The sequence below is a fragment of the Psammomys obesus genome, unplaced genomic scaffold (genome assembly GCF_907164565.1).
Source record: "Psammomys obesus unplaced genomic scaffold, mPsaObe1.curated_primary_1811, whole genome shotgun sequence".
Classification (NCBI taxonomy): Eukaryota; Metazoa; Chordata; class Mammalia; order Rodentia; family Muridae; genus Psammomys; species Psammomys obesus.
Genome location: NW_026590062.1, coordinates 28,385,205 through 28,408,248, shown reverse-complemented (window position 1 = coordinate 28,408,248; position 23,044 = coordinate 28,385,205). Strand labels below are relative to the sequence as shown.

The following is a 23,044-nucleotide window of genomic DNA, read 5'->3' as shown; positions in this document are numbered from 1 at the left end:
GGAGGAGGAGGAGGAGGAGGAGGAGGAGGAGGAGGAGGAGGAGCCTGAGATTTGGAGACATTATCAATATTCCAGTCCCAAGGTTCATTACTGTCAACTGCTGGGGTTGTGGGGGTGGGCATCCTGAGGGCATGTGGAGTAAGGGTTTTCTGGCAGGCTGGCACTTTAAGGGAAAATTCAACTTTCCCTTGCCTTCCCTCTAACAAACGAAAACTGCATCCCACCAGGAGCCTCTTTCCCCTTCCCCTGGCAACTTCTAAGCTGCGGTGGGGACTTTGGGTGAAGAGGCTCCTCCTTCCAGCAGTTGAGGGCAGTTATGTAACCTAGGTTGTGAAACTCCGGGAAGGCCCAGTTCTGAGCCGGGAAGTAACGGCTCTGATGGCACTCTCATGATGGGAACCACCTTCACCCCGAAGCCTGAGTCCGATGAATGAAATAAAGTTCTGGGCATTGGATTCGGGAGGGGGACCTCTTGGGGTACAGGGGTACAGAGGAACCCAGCAGGAACCTGGCAGGAAAGAGGAGTGGTCGCGTGGGTTTCCCACGTTGGATACCACGGTGCAGCAGCTACCTGTTGCGAGCTGCCCGGCGGCGAGGTTCGCGTCCAGCCAAGCGAGAAGCGCAGCCGCGCGCAGTTCTCGAGGCGGCCGCGGCGCCTAGGGCTTCTGCCGGTCAGCTGACCGCCCAGTGCGGAACCGCACCGCCAGCCGGCCGCCGCGCTCAGTGCAGCCTGCCAGCCGGCCCGCCACCATGGCTGGGTTCGTGGTCAGTGGAACTCAAGTAAGTCGGTCCAGGCGAGCCCCATCTAGTCCCCGGGCCCAGCTGGGTTGGCAGGGACAGCGGAGCATGAGCGCCTTTGCCCTGGGAGGTCACATGAGCAGGTGGTCTATGCGAAGTGCCCGCCCCTGCTCCAGGTTGAAGAGGCCAGACCCTTCTTTTGACCCTGACACACTCCCTAGAAACGTGGTAAGCAGCCCAGATCCCTCCTCTCTGCCTCTAGGGTCACACTGAGCAACATTTGGGGACTAACTTCTTCATGAGTCCTAATGCTGGTGCTCATATTTTTCAGGGTTCTCCAAAAGTGTTTTCTTCTTTCACAATCCTGGTTTTAAAAGAACTTTTGGCGTGTAAGAATGTTTTAACACGCAGCTGTGTGATACCAGGGCAACTGAGCAAAGAAATGGTCTGATGCATTTACACGGAGGAAGCTGGCCCACGACAGCACAGAGCACAGGGTCGCCAAGCCACACTGGAAAACAACGTGTTCTCTGGCCTGGTGCTGGCGGAGCTCTGCCTGCAGAGGGGTCTTCTTTTCCAAGGCAGGCGGAGGCCCAGGGTCCTCCAGAGTCTTACTTGGTCTCTGGTTTCTTGAACAGGGGTCACTAGGGCATGGCAACGCTGGATGGTAGACACCGAGCGGCCCTGCTTTCGGCCCTGTAGTAACAGTAAGGTCTCTGGTGTTTGGTGAAAACTCCACTAGGCTGAGCAGCCCCCCCCCCCCCCCGCATCTGCCAAAAAATGAAGCTTTGCCTCTCCCTCTCAGGAAGCCAGCTCTCTCTGTTGGCAACGATCTTCTCTACCCCAGGGAAACAGTTTCGAGTTTTGAATGTTCTCCCTTTTGGGCACCTAGCATCAGAGGCCTAAGAATTTTACAAATCGGAAACATAAGGCATGCTGCCTGCATTCCTACTAAAATGCTGCCTTTTTTTTTTTTTTTTTAAAGGTGGTTGGTACTTTTCTCAGTTGACTGTATCTATTGAGTGACTACTATATATCAGGCACCCTGCAGGTATTAATGGAAATGAGCTTAATTACCATCTCTCTGCTGCCCCTATTGACAGTTCTGTCTCCTAGGATTGCTGGCTGTGCCTGGAGCCTTAGACAGGCACATATCCAGAGTTCAGAGCTTCCAGGCTGATGTCAGCTCACGTCGAAGCCTAAAATGAGGATCTTATTCTGAGCCAGGGAAGGGGGCTTCTGGGAGTGAGTCTGACTGCCTAGAAAGAGGGGTGTGTGTGGGGAGGGGGCCTGCCCTTTGTGTATCTGCCTAAAAAGCAGGGTTTCCTTCTGCATTTCCAGTCCCAGCACTCTCTGTGTGTAGTGTCTTCCAAGTTCCGGGAGAACTTGACAGTGGCACTGAAACTTCACAAGACTTCCTTTCTCTTATCTTGTCCTCTTCAAGACTTGATGTTTCCTGTACCGCCAGTGGAGCTCACAGGGCTCAGGGCCATCTGCTGACTTGTGGGTAAGACATTTTGGGTCCTGCCCAGTAGATCAAGATCAACTACTGGGGAGGAGCTAGGAAGGCTGGGGCTGTACCCTGGGTGTTACTCTCTCCCCTGCTACACCATCTGGATGGTGAATGTGAGTGCCTGGCTCTGGGGCTGGAGTGTTTGCAGCGTCTGCTCCACTCAATTTATAACAGGACCCCCTGTCAGAGGCAGCTCTCTGTGAGTTCCAGGCCGGCCTGGTCTACAGAGTGAGTTCCAAGACATCCAGGGCTGTTACAGAGAAACCCTGCCTTAAAAAACAAAAACAAAAACAAAAAACAAAACAAAACAAAAAATCCCAGAGAGAACCTACTCGCATAAGTTTTGCTTTGACCTCACATGCTCTCTCTCTTTCACACACACACAAATAACTTTAAAATTTCATTTTTATTTGTGTGCAATTGTGTGTCTGTGTAACTAGTGTGTGTGGGCACCCAAGAAAGCCAGAGAGTGCATCGTATATTTGTTGGTTAGGTTTTTGTCAACCTGACACAAGCTAGCGTCCTCTGAGAAGGGGACCCTCAGCTGAGAAACTCCGCAGCAGCCTGGCCTGCAGGCAAGGCAATAGCTAAGAGTTCCTCCTTGGTCTCAGCTCCTCCCTCAAGTTCTTGCCTTGCCTTTCCTCAGTGGACTGTGGCCTGGCATATGCAATCCAAATAACCCCTTTCCTCTATCCGTTGCTTTTGGCTAGTGGTTTTAGCACAGCAGTATAAGGCGGACTAAGACAGGTCTCCTGGAGTTGGAATTACAGGCAGTTGTGAGCCACCAGCCATGGGTGCTGGGAACAGAACGTGGGTCCTCTGGGAGAACAGTGAGTATTCTTAACTGCTGAGCCATTTCTCTAGCTCAGTCCACCCTGATTCTTCCTAAAGGGGGGGGGGGAGCCCAAGGGCTTGATTATCATTTGCATTATAATGTAACTGAAATAGCTAAGTATAAAATTGGATGCAACTTTTTCAGTATTTAGAGAACATTCATCCTAAATAAAGGGATGGTTTAAGTGCGAGGGAAAGAATTCGATAAAAATTAAAATCAATGTAGAGGAATGGTTGGTGATAACTGTTTGAAGCTGCGCTGCTGCTTCTTGCGCCACCACGGGCTGATGGCTGATGGCTGGGGGCGCTTGATGCTGCCCCATCACTTCTTTCTGTAAAATCTTCTTATTCATCATAGGCCTGACCTCATTTGGGTTTTCTTGGCTTGAATGCTTCATTTATATTCAGCATTACATCTTCCCTTTTCCATCAGGGTATGACAGCTACAGTTTGTGGCATGGATACAATTACAGACATGAATGCAAACTTGAAATTTGGGCACTGAAATCTTAGGCTTAAGAGATAATGAAAACAACCAATACCCTCCATGGGGTTATTGGTCTGAAACAGCAGCTATTGATTGGGTGACTTCTGCACAACAGAGACAGTGCTTTTCATATGTCATTTTATTCCTGTTATATAAGTACAATGGGGAAGAGACTTCCTGATCCCAAAGGCTGTTGTTTCCTGGAGATGCAACAGATAACTGGGCACTTGGCTGGCACTTATTAAATGTTATTGCGCTATTGTAACTGTTTTTGGTGGTAGCTGATGACAGTCCTTGAGTAGTTCAAGAAAGGGGAAGCAGAGGCCGGGAGGCACTCAGTTGGCAGAGTGCCAGCCTAGTGTGCACAAGGCCCTGGGTTTGACCTCAGCATAACCCAGGCAGGAGGAGCAGAAGCTGGAGGTTATCCTTGGCTACATAGTGGACTCTAGGCCATCCTGACATACATGTGGTTCTCTAAACGAACAAAACAGTAAACAGGTTTCAGGACATGGCGACTTCTCCAAGGAAAGAGCCAGATACAACACTGGTGCTCAGAAGTGGACCCAGAGGACGCCCACTGGGGCAGAGCTGCTGGCCAGTGCCCACCTGGTATTAGAGGGGGTTTCTGGATAATCCGCCCTTTCTGGTGACTGACAACATGTTCAGAAAGACCCTAGAAGCAACTGTCCCGATGGTTGACAGACATTTGTGGCTGCATGGGCTTTGGCCCTCTTCTGCAGTGCCTGCTCACAGGGACTGAGTATGTGCCTGGGTTGGGGATCTGCTTACACATTCACACTTCTTCCCCTGGCTTCTCTTTGGATGGCTCTTTGACTTTATATTTTTTCTCCCTTCTTCTCTGCTCTCCTCCCCTGTCCCTCTTCTATTCCTTTCACCTTTCTCCTCTCTCCTTGTCCTTTCATTTTGCATTTCCCCTTTCCCTGCTCTTCCTCCTTTCCTTTCCACTTTCCTGTTCCCCTTCTCCATTGTTTTCTTTTTCCTTTCTCAGACAGGCACTCATGTAGCCCATGCTATCCTCAGATTTACCATGTAGCTGAGGATGATCTTAAACTTCCAGTATCTTGCCTCCTCTACCTGCCAAGTGCTGGGATTACAGGTACTACCATGCCCAGTGTGTGCAGGGCTTGTGATTGAACCCATGCATATGAGGCAAGCACTCTGCCACCTGAGCCACAGCTCCAACTTAACGATAAATTTTCATTTGCCTGGTAATGATGTTTCTTCCTAAATAGTAAGGTAGGAAAGTTAAAAGCTCAAAAATTCGTCCTTAAATTTAGTCTAAACAAAGTAGTCGATCAGATGAAATGACTTCTTGGGTTGATGTTCTGACTCAAATGCCACTTAAGGGCCATTCATAGTTTCATCCATTGTCCCTATCTGCTGAAGACGGGACTGTTCTGGCCTGGCCCTTCAGGCCGTCTGGGCCACTCCAGTCAGAAGCTGCCTGCTGTCACAAGGAATCTCCCTCCAGAAGCATGTCCTCACCAAATTTCTCTGGTCGTTACTGATTGCTGCACTCTGTGGTGGCTGCTCCTGCTCAAACCTTGCCAGCGGCTTGAGCCCTCCAGCCTGGTGAGACTAACTGACATGGCTGAAAGCTGCCAGCTTACCTAGGGCTGAAAACGCTGTGTGGCTTACCAAATCCACTCACATGCTAAATCTTGAAGCCTAGGTCTCCACCTCTGGAGGGTGAGAACAAATTGTAGTATGTTGGCATACTTTTAAATAACTCTTATTTATTTTTTATATATCTCCCTCCTCCACTTCATTCCCTTCCAACACCCCAACACCAGGTAGGAGGGAGAAAGGGTTTGTGGGAGAGGGGGCACAGTTGTCTGAGCTGCTTCCTGCTGGTTAGGGTTGTCAGGTTCCTTGGAGCCACCCTCATTTCAGGAGATCTCCAACTTCTTGTCTCACTGCGTCAACAGCAACAGGAGCCGAAGGGGGGAAGCAGCAGCAGCCTTGTTCTTTCTCAGAGCTCCTCACACTCTTGAGAGTCCTCACATTTAAACTATCTTCAGATGACAAAGAGCTTCTCTCAGAGCCCACAGGAGACAAATCGTTTGCTGCTGTGGACCCTCTGAATCCGTCTCACATCCTATACCTGGTTTAAAACAAAACTCTGTTTATATCTGCAGCAGTAGTAAGAAGTTTCCTGGTGTCCCAACAGAAGCAACTCCCTGACAGGAATACTGGGTTGGAGACCATCAGCATTTATTACTCAAAAGCACCCACACCTGCATGGGCATGAAAGGCCCTCTGTGGTCCCTACTCGGGGAAGTCCTTCCTCACAACTCAGAACTTACCCAGGCTGCATCACTAGCAATCTATACTACGTTGACAGGGCTGTGGAGTTCTTTCCTGTGTGGAAGTTAAGATTTGACAAGCTAGATCTGTTGCCTAGTCTGTGCGGACAGGGCTCAGGTCTCTTTCTAAGGCTAAGCTTCCCTGCTTTGGATGTCACAGCAATCTTATGTGTTGATGGTGCAAAATAGTGGTGGCACATGGTGGGTGTGTGAGGGAGCCCCATGGGCCTGGAGGGTTAATGAGAACTTACAGAACAAGATACAGGTTGAAACCAAGCCCCAGTGTCCACTGGGACCTCAGTCTCTCCTGGGTACGATTTCCATCTCAGCATGGAAGTAGAACTTTCTTATTTACTCTAAATGCTGAGAGAGAGAGAGAGAGAGAGAGAGAGAGAGAGAGAGAGAGACTGACTGGCTATTGTTTTGTTGGGCCGTTAAGATGCTTCAGTGGGTAAATTGATTCTGGGGACCTGCATGGTGGAAGAAGAAAACTTCAAGTTACCTTTGTTACCAAGTGTGTGCCATGGTGCACACATGTACACACATGCACAAGAGAGAGAGAGAGAGAGAGAGAGAGAGAGAGAGAGAGAGAGAATAAACACCTGTTAAAAATGAAAACATAGAATTTTGTTGAGGTCATCTATTTTTTTCTTTAGAGGTGTAGTAACCAGGTCTGACTGTGCCACTCAGCCTGGCTTTGAACATACTAAGTTGCCCAGGCAACTGCTTTGGTTCCCAAGTGCTGGGACTATCATCACCACTCAGTAGTTAGCTATTTTTTTTCCTGTCCCTTCTCTCACTTTTTCTCTTCCTGGAATGAAGTTACTGCAGGAGAGCGAATGGGAAGAGAAAATACGAGACTTTGTGTTGCCAACGGTTTGTAATCGGTAGGAGGAGTGAGCAATGGCTTAAAAAAGGGGTGATGGGGTGCTTGTGACCTCAGATGAATGAACATTCTGCTCTGATTATCTGCCATTCATAAGGCTCAGACTAATATCTGAGGATGTGACCACCACATTTTTTCCTTTTAAGAGACATAGTGCTCTGGGGATCTGTTGGTCATCCCAAGACACATTTATCTGTCTGCAAAGGTTTGTAGGGAGACAGGATTGTAAAATGAACTTTTATTCTCTTGAGGTAATTGTTGTCTCAGAAGTTGATCTAGCTCCATCTTCTAACCTAGGCCTAATCCTGGAAGCTTTCAGCCTCCATACAATCTGGCCTAGGCCTAGAATGTTTTCAGCCTTTGAGAATTACTGCTTCGTAAGATCACTCTTTCTTGTTCGTTGTGAGCTCAAAGCTACCTGGTTCAACTCAGCTGTTCTGACTCAAACCTCTTTCCTAGTTAATTTATTCAGTCTGGCTTTTCTTTCAGCCTCTGAATTGCTCTGCTTGGCCTTAAACTAACTTTAGCAGTCTTGTATAATCTGGCTCCTTCTCATTCTCTGACTCATTTTTCCTTCACCTGTGTCTAACTTGTTCTTTCTCTGCACCCTCTTTCTTTATTATTGTCCTGGTAAAACTTACTCTTCTCTCTCTGCATTGCCTATTAAGTTGCATCCCTTTTCCTTCTTGTGAGAGTCGGGTGTATCCTATCCTGTCAAGTCTTTCTCTGATTTGTCACTGTTTCTGCCATTTAATTAGATATCATTTTCAAACATGGGTGCTTCCTTCTACAAACTAACTTTATTTACCTTCATTGTTTGGGATTAAAGGCATATATTACCATACCTGGACCTAAGCTTTTCTTTATCTGAAACTTGCTCTATACCAGGCTGGCCTTGAACTCCAATCTGCCTGCCTCTGTCTCCTGGATTAAAGGCCTGTTTGTATTCCAGCTAGATCGCACAGTTTTAGAAGATCTTTGGATACGATCTCTTGCCAGAGCAGCCATGTTCTGAATTAAAATCCCTCCCCACAGGAGCAGTGTTATAACCACATCAAGGGCTCAAGTGTCTACCTGGGATTTGAAAGCAGCGTAGTTCGGCAATGTTTTCTGTCTGTGTGCCTTTGGTCATGCTTTTCTGCCTGCTGCCTGCTATCTGTAAAAGCAGATAGCAACCTGGGTGGTTAGTTTGGAGAGAAGTATTCTCAAAAGTTCTAGGATTAAGTTTTTTTTAGGCTTTTTAATATTTGGAAATATGCATGAGCTGCTTAAACAATTACATAAAATAATATTAAAATAAAGAGACAAAGGCTTACAAAAAGCTTTCTGGACAGAGGGTACTTTTTGTTTGCTGGGGAAAAAGCCATCAGTATAGTCTTGCCCTGCTGTGAACTCTCTATATAGTACGGTAATGAGCAGAATGGCAAGATGTGGTCCATAGGTACATGATGCCATGAATGTTAGGGGGTACACAGGCACCGCATTTAAGGCCTGCTCCACAGGCGAGAACTCATGCCTGGACGTGTAAATCTGGCCGAGAATCCAAGGCTGGTGTGAGCTCCACAGATGGGCCTGCTACTATTCTGCTAAATGGTCATAATGTCAAATTGCCATCTCTGCACACATCGGGCAGTGCAACTCTTAGATGCTATCAGACAAGTTTCTCTGCAGAGTTGAAGGCAGTTAATGAGGAAACTCATAGCTGTTCAATGTGCAGAGAACAGCAGTCAGTGGAGGACTAAAATGGGACATCTCCATCCTTCTTCCCCCTTCACCATTCCCCACCATCAGGCACCATCAGGGAAGTGGGGTTAGGAAGAGTGTAAGAGCTAAAGAGGGGAGGACTGGAGTGAAGCAGTGTTTTCTGGACAAGATAGGACCATCCTGTTCACGAACTTGCAGCAGCTGTGGTCACCCTCACACGACATGAACAAGATCAAGTTGGCCAACATTCCGTCATGGAGTGGGGGGCTCAGGAAGCGGCATCCTTAGCTGACACGTGATAGGTAGTTGACGGCTTCTGGGGAGAGAGTGTCAGTTTTCATTAAGGCTCCGGTGTGGTGTTCCACACGTAGGAGTGGTCAACATAGAGTCAGTGGGTTATTAAAAATGAGAGTCTGAGGAGCAGGAACTGGGGGACACCTGGGAGGAGCTGGGGTGGATATGATAAAATACAATTGTATGAAATTCTCAAAAGATTAATTAAAAATTTAAAACAAAAAGGAAGATGGAGAGATTACTTGGCAGCAAAGAGTGCTCACTGCTCTTGCAGAAGACCGGGTTCAGTTCCTAGCACCACAGGGAGGCTGATGGCCATCCATAACTCCAGTTCCAGGGTAATGACACTCTCTTCTGACCTCGTTAGGCTCTAGGCACATATTTGGTACACAAATACACATGCAGGATAAACATTCACTCACATTAAACAAACCAATGGTGTCCTGCCAGAAGAACCTTAGGAACTCTGGCTACATGTCACCCTTTGCCACATGCCACCTTTTGCCTTGCCACCACTTTGTAGGGAGTCCAGTGGGCATTTTACAGGATGGGGTTGATGGTCTGGGAGATTTCCCTGCCCAGCCCTGCTTGTTATAGCACCTTGAGGTTCAAAGGTATAGACGTGGGCATGTCCAACTTGTGCCCCGAGGGCTGCTATGAATGCACACCAACTTAAAATTATGAGCTCAGTTTAAGTGTGTTGTGAGTTTGTTTTTAAAGTAACTGATTGCAGAGTTGAGCATGCGCTTTGTAGATTAGATTTTGTGGCAGGGTCAGAAGGTGGAAGAAACGCTTTTCACGGTGGTTATAGGGATTGCTTCTGAAGTTGGAGAAAATGTTGAGGCATGTTTGGTAGAGCATCTGCCCTGTCTTCTGTGAGGATGGGTATATTATGGTGTGGTTGGGAGAGGGAGAAGGAGAGCCAGATGGGCAGCTAGGAAGGGTGGCTGATAGTTGTAGTTATGTCCACACACTCTCACACTGGGCTTCTTTCTGCAATTTTAATGTAATTGTGCCATAATATGTCCCCCACCAAGCTAACTGTGACAGAAAAGGAGAGCTGTTGGCAGACCCCCCCCCAAAAAAAAAATGCTTGGAGAAATAGGCACAGTGTAGCCTTTTCGTGTGGAGGGGCCGGCCGTTAAAGTTGAGGAAGCAATGGTGGGATCAGTGATTCTGACTTGTGAGCAACTGGGTAATTTCCATTTTTGTTCCATTTAATTTGCAGGTGTCCTACATAGGCCAGAACTGCAGAGAAATTCCAGAACACCTGGGCCGGGACTGTGGACATTTTGCAAAAAGGCTTGACTTGAGCTTCAACCTCCTGAGGTATGTAACCTTCGAGAGATGCAGGTCGTTCCTGGGCCACCCAGCTCCCTCCAGGATCTTGGCCTGGCAGGTGCAAGTCACAGGAGCCAGCTCTTCGCACGGTCTTGAGAAGCGTGGAACCAAACATGGAGCCTGAGCCTGCTACAAATGATTTGTTGGCTGGTCTTCTAGTGAGTGCTGCCTGAGAGGGTCAGAGTGAGTGAGCATGGCTTACCTCGTGACTCGTGACTCGGGATGGCATTCCACTTTTTACTGTGTTCCTTTCCTTTTCCACGGAGGCATGAACCCGAGTCTTATTCCTTCTGGGAAAGTAAAGAGATGGTGCCAGTGAGTATTTTAGGGTAGATAGTTTTGCTTTCTAAGGATGACTGTCTCTCACAGATATATAAATCACAGGTAGAGTATATGTTTGTGTGTTTTTCAGCTTTGATGCTTTGAATATTCATGAGGATGCTCTCTCTCAAGGACTCCAATTGGTGTGAAGTGGTTGGGAGGGGAGGGAATTCTTAGCAACTTTTTGAGTCTTGGCCAACGCTAAGTGTGATCTTGTATGGCAGTCCAGTGGAGAACAGCATTTCACTTCTTTCTAAAAGATTTTGAGTTATGCAGGTGTGTGGGCTTATCGAATGAAAGTTGGTGGCACTTGGACAGTAGGTGTTGGTGGGCAGGTGGGTGGACAAGGGTCAGGGAGATAGCTTTTGCTCTTGAGCTGGCTACACTTATGCTGTCCTCCAAGTGCTGCTCTTGAGTGTCATCCTGCCCTCTGCTTGGGATGTGACCACCATTCCAGGACAGGCATGTTCCTGCTTCTAGGCTGTAGAGTCTTTGTCTTTTCCAAAGAGTGGGGATACTTGAGATTGCAGAATTTAGAAGAAAATAGAAAGAGCTCAGGAAACTGCCTCTCAGCAGATAGAAGAAGATGATAGTTTCAGTCTTAACTGAAATTCAGTCTTAACAGCATCATATGCCTAGGGTCCTAGTGTAGACTGGGTGGTCCCCAGAAAAGGGGTAACTTGAGGGTGGTAGGGGAGAACAGATGTGTTCCTGTGTATGCATTTCCTGACTCCCATTGGGTTCTTAGCTCTTGGACACATGTGGAAACTTAAACATTGCAATATCAACACAAAAGGTGGCTAAACATCATTGCTGCCTCTAGATAAATCCAGGGTGCTTTGTGGTCCTGCTGACAGAGAGAGGACAGAGTGTAAAACCTGGAGTGAACTGGGTCTAAGACATTGACCTTACATAGCTCTCTTGCCTGGGTGGGAGGCCTTTAGGAGCCTAGAGGTGGGTCTGAGGAAGCTTGGGCCCTGTGAAGGGGGTGTCAGTGGGCACAGGTCATGGAAGTGGAACTGTCCTGTGTGAGGAAACCACTGTCTTTGTTTACCTGGGCCCTGCCTACCTATAGCTGAGAGGATGCTGGGCCTGGGGAGGCATGGAGAGGCAGGGGTGAGAAGAGTTCTTGGCTCTGAGAGGCAAGATTGAGAAATATTCCATAGGACAGGATGTGCCCTAGATGTGGGAAAGTTTAGTGATGAGAGGTGTGTATAGTAGACTGAGGAAAAGCAGTAAAGGCTGTCATTTCCTTTGTGGAGAGGAGAGAATTTTCTGTGGTGTTCAGCGGACAGAGGCCTGTTATCTCCTCAGAAGCCTGCTGTCATCTGTGTTATGCTCTGTGTGAACTCTATGCTGGCTGCGACTGAGTTGGGGCAGGGGTGAGGTCAAAGGACCACGGATAGTGTCAGTTCAAGGGTGGGTTAAGTTGGAGAGAGTTAGAACAAACAGGAGGGAAACTGGCAGCATATGAACTGGGTATCCTGTGTTGAATCACTTGTGACCATCTTGACCTAACTGGGGTGTGAGTGAACGTGGCTGGATCGTTTCCTTTGTGCTTACTCATGCACTAGTCTGGCTTCCCTTGAGTCACATAAAAATCTGAGGTGTTTTGGTTACTAGACCACCTCTTCTTTAAAAAATAAGATTGAGAGCAGGCGGATGGAGGAAAAGGAAGACTAGGAGGTTGCCAGAAAGACCTAAGTGTGCTTGGTTCCAGGGGTCCGTGCTGGTGAGATGGCTTCCTCGGGAGGGGCTTGCTTCACAAGCCTGAGGATCTAAGCATGATCCCCAGAACCCATGTAGAAAGCCTGGAGTGGCACTGTGCATCTGTAACCCCAGTGCTGGGGAGGCAGAGGCAGAAGATTCCTGGGGCTGCAGGCCAGTCTAGGTGAATCAGGCAGCTCTATGTTCAGTGAGAGAATGTATCTCAAGAATCAAGTGTGGGAGGGATGGTTGGTAGGAAGAGTATCCAGGAGAAGTAATGGGGAGGAAGTATGACCAAAATATATTGTGTACATATATGGAACTCCCAAATAAAACATTAATTAAAAATATCTAAAATGCACAAAATGCTCAGACATAGCTGGGCCTAATCCTAGTACTTGGGAGGCTGAGGCTGGAGAATTGCAAGTTTGAGGTCTGCCTGGGTTACAACGTGAGTTCAAGGTCACCCTGAGCCACATTGTGAGATCCTGTCTCAAAAAAAAAATCCAAATGAAGTAGTATATTAAGTATTCTGTATTCAGTAGAAATTTCATGGCCTCATGGCCCCTGCTGTGATATCTCTGAGCTCTCTTGCCTCAGGTTGTGCTTCTTGGCAGCTTGGCCCTATCCTAGGCACCCTTTTTTCCCTAAAGCCAAATAGTATTAGCATGTATTACGGTCATAGAATGCACTTGTGCATGTTTTAGAACAGTGAAACTGTTGCTCTCCCCTAGGTTGCACGATCAACTACAGTCTGTGTTGGACTACAATTCTCTGGGGGAAGGGTTTCTGTTTATTTAATTTTAACGGCTACAAGCCGACAGGTAGCACATTTACAAGCATCCAACAGGCAAACAATGGGAAGAGATTCTCCACATCTCTGCCGCTGGCCTCCCACTCCCGCGCTGCGCTCTCAGCTCTCAATGTCCGTGCAGACTTCTACATCCCGGGATGCTCTACGGAGACACTAATGTGGATTTCCTGCTTTCCCTAGCTATACTGAGATGCATTTGACACCTAAAATGATAATATACACTGCCATATGGCGACCTCTCTCTCTCTCTCTCTCTCACACACACACACACACAGACACACACGACTTCATATACTTTCTTGTGGTAAGAGCATTAAAGATCTACCATTTTAGCACACATCAAGTACATAATCCAGCAACACTTACTCACCGTGTAGTACAGTGGACACTGATTAACTCTTGATTTATTTTGGTCTGATTTTTTTCCTTCAGAGTGAAAGATCTAGATTCACTTCTTCATTAGTACTTACTCTTGTTGCTGACTCCCTTAACTCTTTGGCTGACGTCTCCCAATTTCCCTGCTCTTGGACTGACCACCACCGTTGTTCTCTTGCTTCTATGAGTCTGACTTCTCAGACCCCGTGTGTAAACTTGTGGGACATCTGTCCTTCACTGTGTCTGTCTCACTCCACTTAGCACAGTGTCCTTCAGGTGTACTCACAGTGTAGTAGATGTTTTGATTTTTAGAGGTGAGTAATAGTCTATTGAGTTTGCATTATCATCACATCTTAAACCCCACTTAACTGTCAGTGGTCAGTTGGTTTGTTCTGTATCTTGGCTGTTTCGAGTAGGCCCATAAGTATGAGAGTGACAATGCCTCTTCAACACACCGACTTCATTTCCTTGAGCTCTCTACCCAGAAGTGGGATTACATATCACTCAGTAGTCCCATTTCTTACGAGGAACCTTCATACTGTGGAAAACATAATCCCCACCAAGAGTGGACAAGTGTTCTCTGTGTTTTATTTCCTGCCCAGCACTTGTCCTTAACTCATTATGACAATAACCATTCTAAAAGGTGAATTATAAAGTTACATTATGGTTTGTACTGGTATGGCCATGGTGATTAGGGTATTAGTCAGGGCTCTCTAGAGGAACAGATCTGATAGGATAAATGTATAAAAAGGATATTTTTAGGTTGATGATACAGTCTGGGTAGTCCCACAGTGGCTGTCTTCACGCTTGGTATCTCAGTGCATGAAGGTGATGTCTTAGTGGTTCCAACCCAGTATTGAAGGCTTTGAGGATTCCTGGAGAGCCACTGGTATTCAGTATGGACTGGGAACCCAAAGAAGCTGGCTTCTGATACCAGCAAAGAGGTATAGCAGCAGCAGGAGGAGCATGAGCTCACAGCAGGTTAATGAACTTGAGAGCAAGATGTGAAGGCAAGCAGGCAAAACGCAAAGGTTTCCCCCTTGAACCTCCTTCTGTCTGGCTGCTACCAAAAGGTAGCATATTGAAAGCCTGGAGGACTCCTGGAAAGCCACGGGTCTTCAGTATGGTCTGGGAACCAAAGAAGCTGGTTCTGATGCCAGCAAAGGGGGATAGCAGAAGCAGGGTATTTTATTTAGGTTTGGTCTTCCCTGATCAAGAAAATCACCCACATTTATGTCTAGTGGTTGATCTCCTAGTTGACTCCAGACTCAGTCAACTTGATAATCAAGATTAACCATGGCAATTAAGTGATAGTAAAATTTATTTATTTGTATATCTGCATGTCTTCTTTTGAGAAATGTTTGTTCGATCTGTTGCTTATTTTAAGGCAAGGCTATTTCTTTTGCAATTGAGTTGAGTTCCTTATATAATTTTGATACAAATCTCATACTATATTTGTGCTGTCATGAATTGGGTAAATGTCCAGCCCCAGCCTATAACACTCTTGGGACGTAGTGGAATGTTTGGGAGAAACGTTAGTGGGATCTAATGGGAAGTCTTAGGCTACGGGGGCTGTGAATGGACCTCCTCTGCCGCACACTTTTGCCATGACTTTACCTATCTGTATTTCTGGAACCTGGAGGTCTAGCTGGCCATGGAATAGAAGGCTTTGAGCAGAAAGAACCCTTTCCACTTATGCTGGCCATCTCAGTCATACTTCTGCAAAGATGACTAACAAATGGCACACAAATATTTCTCTATTGCAAGGGCTACCTTTCCTTCTGATGATTGTCTCCTCCTAGTGCGAAAGACTGTAAAGTCTGATGATGGAATCTAGTTTGTCTGGTTTTCCTTTTGGTGGTGTTCCTTAAAACAACAATAACAGCAGCAGTAGCAGCAGCAGCAGCAACAAATCATTGCCCAAACAACACCAAGAAACAGTTTCCTGGGCTCAGAGGGCAAAGGCTCTGCCCACCAAGCTTGATGACCTGAGTTTGACCCACAGGAGAAAAGGAGAGAACTGACGTCTCTAAGTTTCTCTCTGACGCTACACATGGGTTATGACGCGTATTCACCCCTCCGTGCACACACATTTGAAGAAACACTTGGACCCTGCTGTTCCCCTCTCTAGAAATGCCAGGAAGCTTACACCCTTGAAGTCTCACCGACATGGATGCTTAAGTAAGACTTGAAGCAGGACAACAATAGACATGCTAACGTGGAGTGGGGAAGCCCAGGAGGCCCCTAGCTCTGGACAAGGAACTACAGGCGGATGAGTAATGCTGAGAGCAGAGAACTAGTCTTCCGCAGGGAAGAGCACACTGACTGGTGACCTGGTGCCAGATGATCAGCTCTGGAAACATACGCACAAGTAACCTTGTACAGATTGAGCAGGTTGCATTTATGTATTTAGAGATATACACACGTATACATACATACATATGTTAACAATTGAAAAAGACCATGGGTTTGAGAGAGAGCAGAGGAAGGTACATGGAGCCAGGCACAGTGGTGCATGCCTGTAATCCCAGGACTTGGGGAGGCAGAAGAAGGCGGATCTCTGAGTTTGAGGCCAGCCTGGTCTACAGAGTGAGTCCCAGACAGCCAAGGATACACAGAGAAACCCTGTTTCAAAAAAACAAAAATTCAGTCAATCAGTTGTTCAATCAATCAAAGGAAACTAGGTTTTCACATTAGAACTTCTCAGAGCACTTCAGTTCATCAAAAACTCCCTAGGCCCTCTACAAAGATGTAGCAGATGGGCAGCTTAGGCCTCATGTGGGTCCTCCAGTGGGGGAAGTGGGGACTGAATCAGACATGGACTAACTTGCTAGTTTTTTGATAACTTCCCCAGGCAGAACTGCCTTGCCAGTCCACAGGGGTAGAGGACATGCTCAGTCCTGATGCAACTTGATGAGCTGGGGTGAATGGGATAGGGAGCTCCCCTTTTCTGAGGGAAAGGGCATGGGGAGGAAGGGATGGTGGGGCTGGAAGAAGAGGGATGGGGCTACAACATAAAAAATAAATACTATAAAAATTAAGAAATGGAAAAGAAAAGAGAGTATAGGGAAGGGAGGAAATGATATGATTATATTATAAATTCAAAGAATGGAAAAAATTAAAAAAAGAAATAATTGCTCTGTTTTATTTTAGTAGCTTAGCAGTTCCAGGTCTTATGTTTAAGCCTTCATATTGAGAACTTCCTTTCTTCTGGTGTGGTCTTGGTGCCTTTATTGAAGAACACTAAACCATGAATGGATGGGTTTATGTCTGTGTGCTGGATTGTGCTCCGCTGTTCTATATGTTACCTTATGCTGATACTGTACTTTTTTGGTATTCCTTCAGTGTATTTTGAAATTAGGTAGTTTGTTTGTCTCAACTTTTCCTCTTGTTGCTCAAGATCATGTTGGCTGTCTTTTGTGGTCATCTGGATTTTGTGAAAAATGTTGCGATTTTGGTAAGGATTTGCATTGTAAGTATAAAAGTCCCTTTAGCAACTCATCCAGTCCATAAACACAGACCATATGTCCATTTAATTGTATTGCCTTTAATTTCTTTCAGTAGTGTTTTATAGTTTTTGGTGAATAGAGCTTTTACTTCTTTGGTTAAATTTATCAGCAAGTATTTTATTTTTTCCTTCAGCTCTTTTGGCACTGTCTACTCATTCTGGTCTGGATTGTTAGCAATTAAACTGACTTTTATATGTTGATTTTATATCAGGTAACTTGTCTGAATTTATTTTGATAGAATCTTTGTAGTTTCCGTGTGTGATCATAATGTGTACAAGTGGAGACAATTTTCCTTCTATTCTTTTGGTTTGGATTCTCATTATTTCCTTTTCTCATCTAATTGCTCTAGTTAGGGCTTCTAGAAATACACTGAGGAAAGCTGACAAGGGTGGGTATCCTTGTCCTGTATATGAGGAAACTCTCCCAGCTTGTCCCCTTCAGGGCCATGTTTTCTGGGGCCTGTCATACATAGACGTTCTATTTTTTCTCTTAAAATTATCTTAGTCACCAATAAATTCAGGTTTCAATAATGTGACATTCAGTAAAAAGTATAAGATTGTTTTTGCTTATCACATAAAAATCATGCATTCATTGCAGCTCCTGAAAACTCTCAGGTTCCAGGCTCAAGAAACCTGTATTTGCTACTGTTATGCATCTAAAAGCATGCTAATTACTTAACTATTATGACCCCTGCTTATCAGTTAGTGAATTATCACATCACTGGCTTGCACTGAACACGTTAAAGCTCCTCATAATGGACATTTCTATCAGAGGCAAATGTGTAACTGGATAGGTTTTTCATTCCTTTAAAAATTTCTTTTAGGCTGAATAGGTGAGTTTTTGTTTTATTTTATTGTATCTTACCTTATTTTATTATTTTCGCTGAGAAGCTGGTTTGTTTTCTAATGTGCAGCAGAGAGGGGGTAGATCCAGATGGAAGGAGATGTGGGGAGGACCAGGAAGGGGTAGAGGGAGGGAAAACCATAGTCAGGATATACTATGTAAGAAAAAAAAAATCTGTTTTCAATAAGAGTAAAAATAAGTCTCTCAAAAAACAATGTTTAAATTCTTTTACACTTATTTGGCGTGTGCATGTGCATTGTGTTTATGTGTACACATGTGTGTGTCTGTGTGTTCATACATGAAAGTACATGCCTACATCACAGCATGAACGTGGAGGTCAGAGGATAACTCCTTCCACCATGTGGGTCCTTGCGAATGAACTCAGGTTTTCAGACTTGTGGCAGTCACTTTTATCTGCTGATTCAGAACTTGGGCTGGAGAGAGGCTTCAGCAGTGAGAAACATTTGCTGCCCTTGCAGAGGTCCTGAATTTAGCCCTCAACATTTCACATAGCTCACAATCGCCTCTAATTCTAGTTCCAGAGGATTTGATGCTGTCTTTTGGCCTCTGCGGGTACCTCTCCTCACATACATAATTAAAAATAAATACAAATCTTTTATAGTTGTTTTTGTTGTTGTTGTTGTTGTTTTCTGAGTCAAAAATCTCATGATGTAGCTCTGGCTGTCCTAGAACTTACTATGTAGACCAGGCTATCCTTGAACTCACAGAGATCCACCTACATCTGCCTCCTGAGTGCTGGGACAAAAGGCGCATCAGTATGCCTGGGTAAAAATAAATATAAATCTTAACTCAGATATTTGTAGTCATTCACTGCTTTAATCTATATCTTCACAAGTTTAGTTTCTTTTTGGTAATGTTGTACATGTATGTGATATGTTCTGGCATACTTACCACGCCACCCTCTCTTGACCCCATCAGCTCCCTCTTCTCAGTGAATCCCCTCTCTCACTAGTATATCTTTTTTAAAATAATTTTTATTTTTTATATTAATCACAGGTTATTTACTTTGTATCCCAGCTGTAGCCCCCTCCCTCATTCTCTCCCTATCTCACCCTCCCTCCCTCATCTCTTCCCTGCCCCTTTCCAAGTCCACTGATGGGGGAGGTCCTTCTCCCCTTCTGTCTGACCCTAGCTTATCAGGTCTTCAGGATTGGCTGCAATGTCCTCCTCTGTGGCCTAGCAAGGCTGCTCCTCTCTTGGGGGTGAGGGGGAGGTCAAAGAGCTAACCATTGAGTTCATGTCAGAAATAGTCCTTGTTCCCCTTACTAGGGTACCCACTTGGATACTGAGCTGCCATGGGCTACATCCAAGCAGGGGTTCTAGATTATATCCATGCATGGTCCTTGGTTGGAGAAACAGTCTCAGAAAAGACCCCTGTGCCCTGATATGTTTGGTCCTTGTGGACCTCCTGTCCTCTTCAGGTCATAGTAACTCCCCCTTCTTTCCTATGATTCCCTGCACTCTGCCCAAGGTTTGGTTATGAGTCTCCTCATCTGCTTTGATACACTGCTAGGTAGAGTCTTTCAGAGGCCCTCTGTGGTAGGCTCCTGTCCTGTTACTTGTTTTCTCCTATTTCCAAGTCCATCCCATTTGTCTTTCTAAGTGAGGATTGATCATCCCAGGTCCTTTTTCTTGTTTATCTTCTTGAGGTGTACAGATTTTAGTATTTTTATCCTATCTTATAGGTCTAGTACCACACTTACTTGTGTGTTTTTGTTTTGCAGTCCACTGAGTTTGACCAGGGATGCCCACAAAGAGCATGGGCTATGAAATATTCCCTGGGCTGGGAGACTCACTGGTGGGTGCATCACTAAGACCATGGCTCCCCTCCCCCACTAACTTTCTAGGGAGGAGCCTATGTAAGGTCTTCATTATACGGAAGTATCTCCTGTCTGTACCTGATTCATGGAGTGTTTCTTATCAAAGGGTACGGAATTTTGTTGAATGCTTTCTCCTGCACCTCAGAAAGCAAATTCAACAGCACATCATAGGATCATATGATGGGATCATATGATCATACACTATGGGACAGGATTGGTACAACATATACAAATCAATAATGTCACAGCCCTTGCCAAAATACCAAATGATGAAAGTTACATGGTCATGTTGGATGCAGGAAAAAGCATTCAACAACATGTAAGTTTACTAGAGATATTGGCGATGTTTTTGTCCCGCTATGGTATAGGGGCAATGCTGGCATTGTAAAGTGCATTTGGAATGCTCCTTTCTCTTCTGTTATTTGGGGCAGCCTGAGGATCGGCATGAACTTTCTCCTCTTTGGTAGAATTCACTAGTGAATCTTTGAGATCTTGGGTTGTTTTTTGTTGTTGGAGATTTTTGATGACTTGATTGCCTGTACTGTTACTGGTCGGTTCCAGCGTGTCTCCTTTCTGCTGGCCAGGTCTGGACCTGCCTCTCGCTCAGATGTTAAAAAGGAGGCCTTAACCTTTAGGCATGCATGTGAGACTATCCTTCTGTTGTTTTGTTATTTGTTCTCAGGCCCACACACTCATCATTGTGAATCACTTTCAGAAAAGAGTTCTGTGAGCACCCAGCTTAGTGGCAGAGCGCTTGACCAGCATCTGTGAGACTCTGAGTTTAAAAGACCTGTGTGTGGTTCACTAGTTACTGCTTAGCCTGCTGTTCCTTTGCTGTATGTTCAAAAACTGTTCTTTAAAAATACATGTATGTATGCATGCATACCTACATATATGCATGCATGAATGCATATATACACACGACACACAAAGAGTTCTGTTCACTTTCCCATGGGCACCTATTCATACTGGCAGAAAGATAATTGTGGATTTAATGTTCTGAACTTTTGCTCGACAGTACGGTGTGTGTTCTTCCATTCCTATTATGCCTCATGCTCTTCTATATTAACTGTGGAAATCCATCTCCCTCTCACCTGAGCTGTCCAATAAATTGGTTAATTTTTCCTGATAAAATTGTGGATTCAGGATTTGGCAACGGAAGCAAGAGAAGAAACACAAACAAAATCTCCATCTCCCTTAAAAGGCCCAAAGGTCCCTGTCATTTGCCTCTCCAGCCTAGGTCTGATTTTTCTTGTGATGGGTCAGAACCAGGTCAGCTACGGGAATATGGCTCAGATGAGCTCTGGGGGCAAAATTTTCAGGGCCAGGTTGTGTTGCCTACCTTGGAATGAGAGCACAGGATGTGGAGAGTTAATTGGCTAATAGTCAGGAGGAGTGGCATGTTTCACATTGAATTTACATGCTTTAACAATCATGCGCTAACGTCTATATTCATTTGAAACACGAGATTATGTGTGATCTTTTCTTTAAAGCGAGTAATGATCTCTGTAGAAATACTGGAAAGTCAGGAAGGTAGGCAGGAGGCGGTTTTCCTCTCAAGTCACCGCCAACCTTTTCTGTGATAGATCAGCACTGCATTATGGTTGGGTACCATCCCTCGTCTCTTCAGTGCCATTAAAATGATGCATATGTTCAGACTGTTGGAAACATCTTCTTAGTTTGGTAACTATCACATAACAATTAAAATAGTTTTACAGTGTGTGTGTGTGTGTGTGTGTGTGTGTGTGTGTGTGGTCAGATGACAACTTGCAGTAGCTCCTTCTCTCCTTCCACCAGGCACGTTCTGAGGCTCAACCCCAGCGCAGCACTCTTGGTGGTCAACACTTCTGCCCACTAGGCCCTCTAGTAGACCTGTGCCTTAAATCATTTCTTAGTGTCAGATAGTTAGGGTGCTTCTAAAGCTTTCCCATTATAAACAACTCAGTTACAACGTGTAATGTCCGCTGATGAGCACCCCTGTTGAGTCACCTTGGACAAGTTCTTGGGGAAGGGCTTTGGTACAGATACCAGGTCGCCCCTTATCAAGCCTATGAATGCCTGTTATTCCAAATTCTTCCCTGAGCTTCTTGTTCTACTTTCACTTTTTGGGTTAGTGAGGAGAACCCCATGTCTTAGCCAGTTGGCTCCTGGATCTGTACAAGGCAAAGAACACTTTTTGAATGAGTTGTTCTAGCATCAGTTCCCCTTTCTGACTGGGCAGGAAGGAGTCTCCCCTGTGCCCCGTTCTGCCTCTCCAGAGGCCTGTACGGTTTCAGAGGGGGCTTGCTTAGCTTGTTGAACACAGCACGCAAGAGCAGAGCTCCTGTGGTAAACGGTGACAAATACGCCTATGTCAATCTGCTAATAAAAGTGAGAGGGTTTAATTGATCTATGGCAACAGGAAGCTTATGTTTTAAAAATTAAATTATTTGCAGTCGCATCTTATTTAGCACCACTGATAAATGTGCAGGGTGGGAAATTGCTTAGACGAAAATGTCTGCGCGAAGTTGCATGCTGCGCTCCTGCCTTATGCCAGGAGGGGGTGGAAAGGACTAGAGGGGTTTGTGCAGCTCCAAGGAAGAGCCACTGAGTCTGTATTCTCCACAGCCCAGCTGCATGAAGTGAAATGGGCATCTGACACACTGTCACAGCTTCTTCAGAGACAGACACACACACTTCCTTTGTCCACATGGCAGACAGTTGGGCAGAACCGAGCCGGTTATGAATGGCTTTGGTGTTAGACTACTATAGCTTGGACTTCCATTCTGTTGCTTCCTCCATGTTTCACTGGCTTTGGCCTGTGCACAGTGCTACGGAATGTGTAACATGCCTGCTAAGTTGCTAGGTCTTCATTAAGGACGGTTACTGAAGTACTTCAATAGACAGGGTGCTACCAAGGAGCCTGAGAGCCTGGATTCAACCCAGTGCGTTCTCCGGTGGTCACTGGGCCTCTTGACAGCCCAGGAGGGCTTACTGTCTTTCAGCATCCCATGCTTGCATTTCTCTGTGTCCTTTTGGATGTCCACTGGGTGGAAATTCTAATAAAGCCAACACACATCTCCCCTTTTATCATAAGTCTTAGATTTCAAACATAAATGAGTATGCTGATAAGTTTTGGACATAAACTTTAAATCAGGCAGAAATCTATGTTGTAAGACTTTGGGTCTAATTTTTCATTTCAGCATAACCTAACCCATCCTGTTTCAAATAATGTGATTTTCCAGTTGTTCCTAATACTTTACAGGTTAAGCCAATTCATGTCATATATTTTGAATCCCCTGCCCATCAGGAATAGCCCCTGGAACAAGGTCTCTCCCTGTCCCCCAGGAGATGATATCATGGGGCATGCTCCTTGGCACTGGGTTATGTTAAGTAGTGTCTTTACAGCTGAGAGCCTTGTACAAATTATTTCAGAAATCAAGCATCCGGGTCTTTCCTGAACCACGCAGTGACCCCGATGGGGTTAGTAACAAAGATGGGCTGTGACTTCTCTGTAGTGTGGTGTCATTG

General features: G+C 45.7%; 1 protein-coding gene across 1 annotated transcript in view; it reads left to right on the top strand.

Moving 5' to 3' along the window:
- Window positions 1–695: 695 nt before the first annotated feature.
- Lrmda (leucine rich melanocyte differentiation associated) overlaps window positions 696–23,044 on the top strand; it is a 1,023,325-nt gene continuing 1,000,976 nt past the window's right edge. Inside the window, exons 1-2 of the mRNA XM_055606258.1 lie at window positions 696–780; window positions 10,012–10,112. Of these exons, the coding sequence (XP_055462233.1) occupies window positions 751–780; window positions 10,012–10,112 (131 nt within the window). The 5' untranslated portion in view covers window positions 696–750. The remainder of the gene's footprint in view (window positions 781–10,011; window positions 10,113–23,044) is intronic.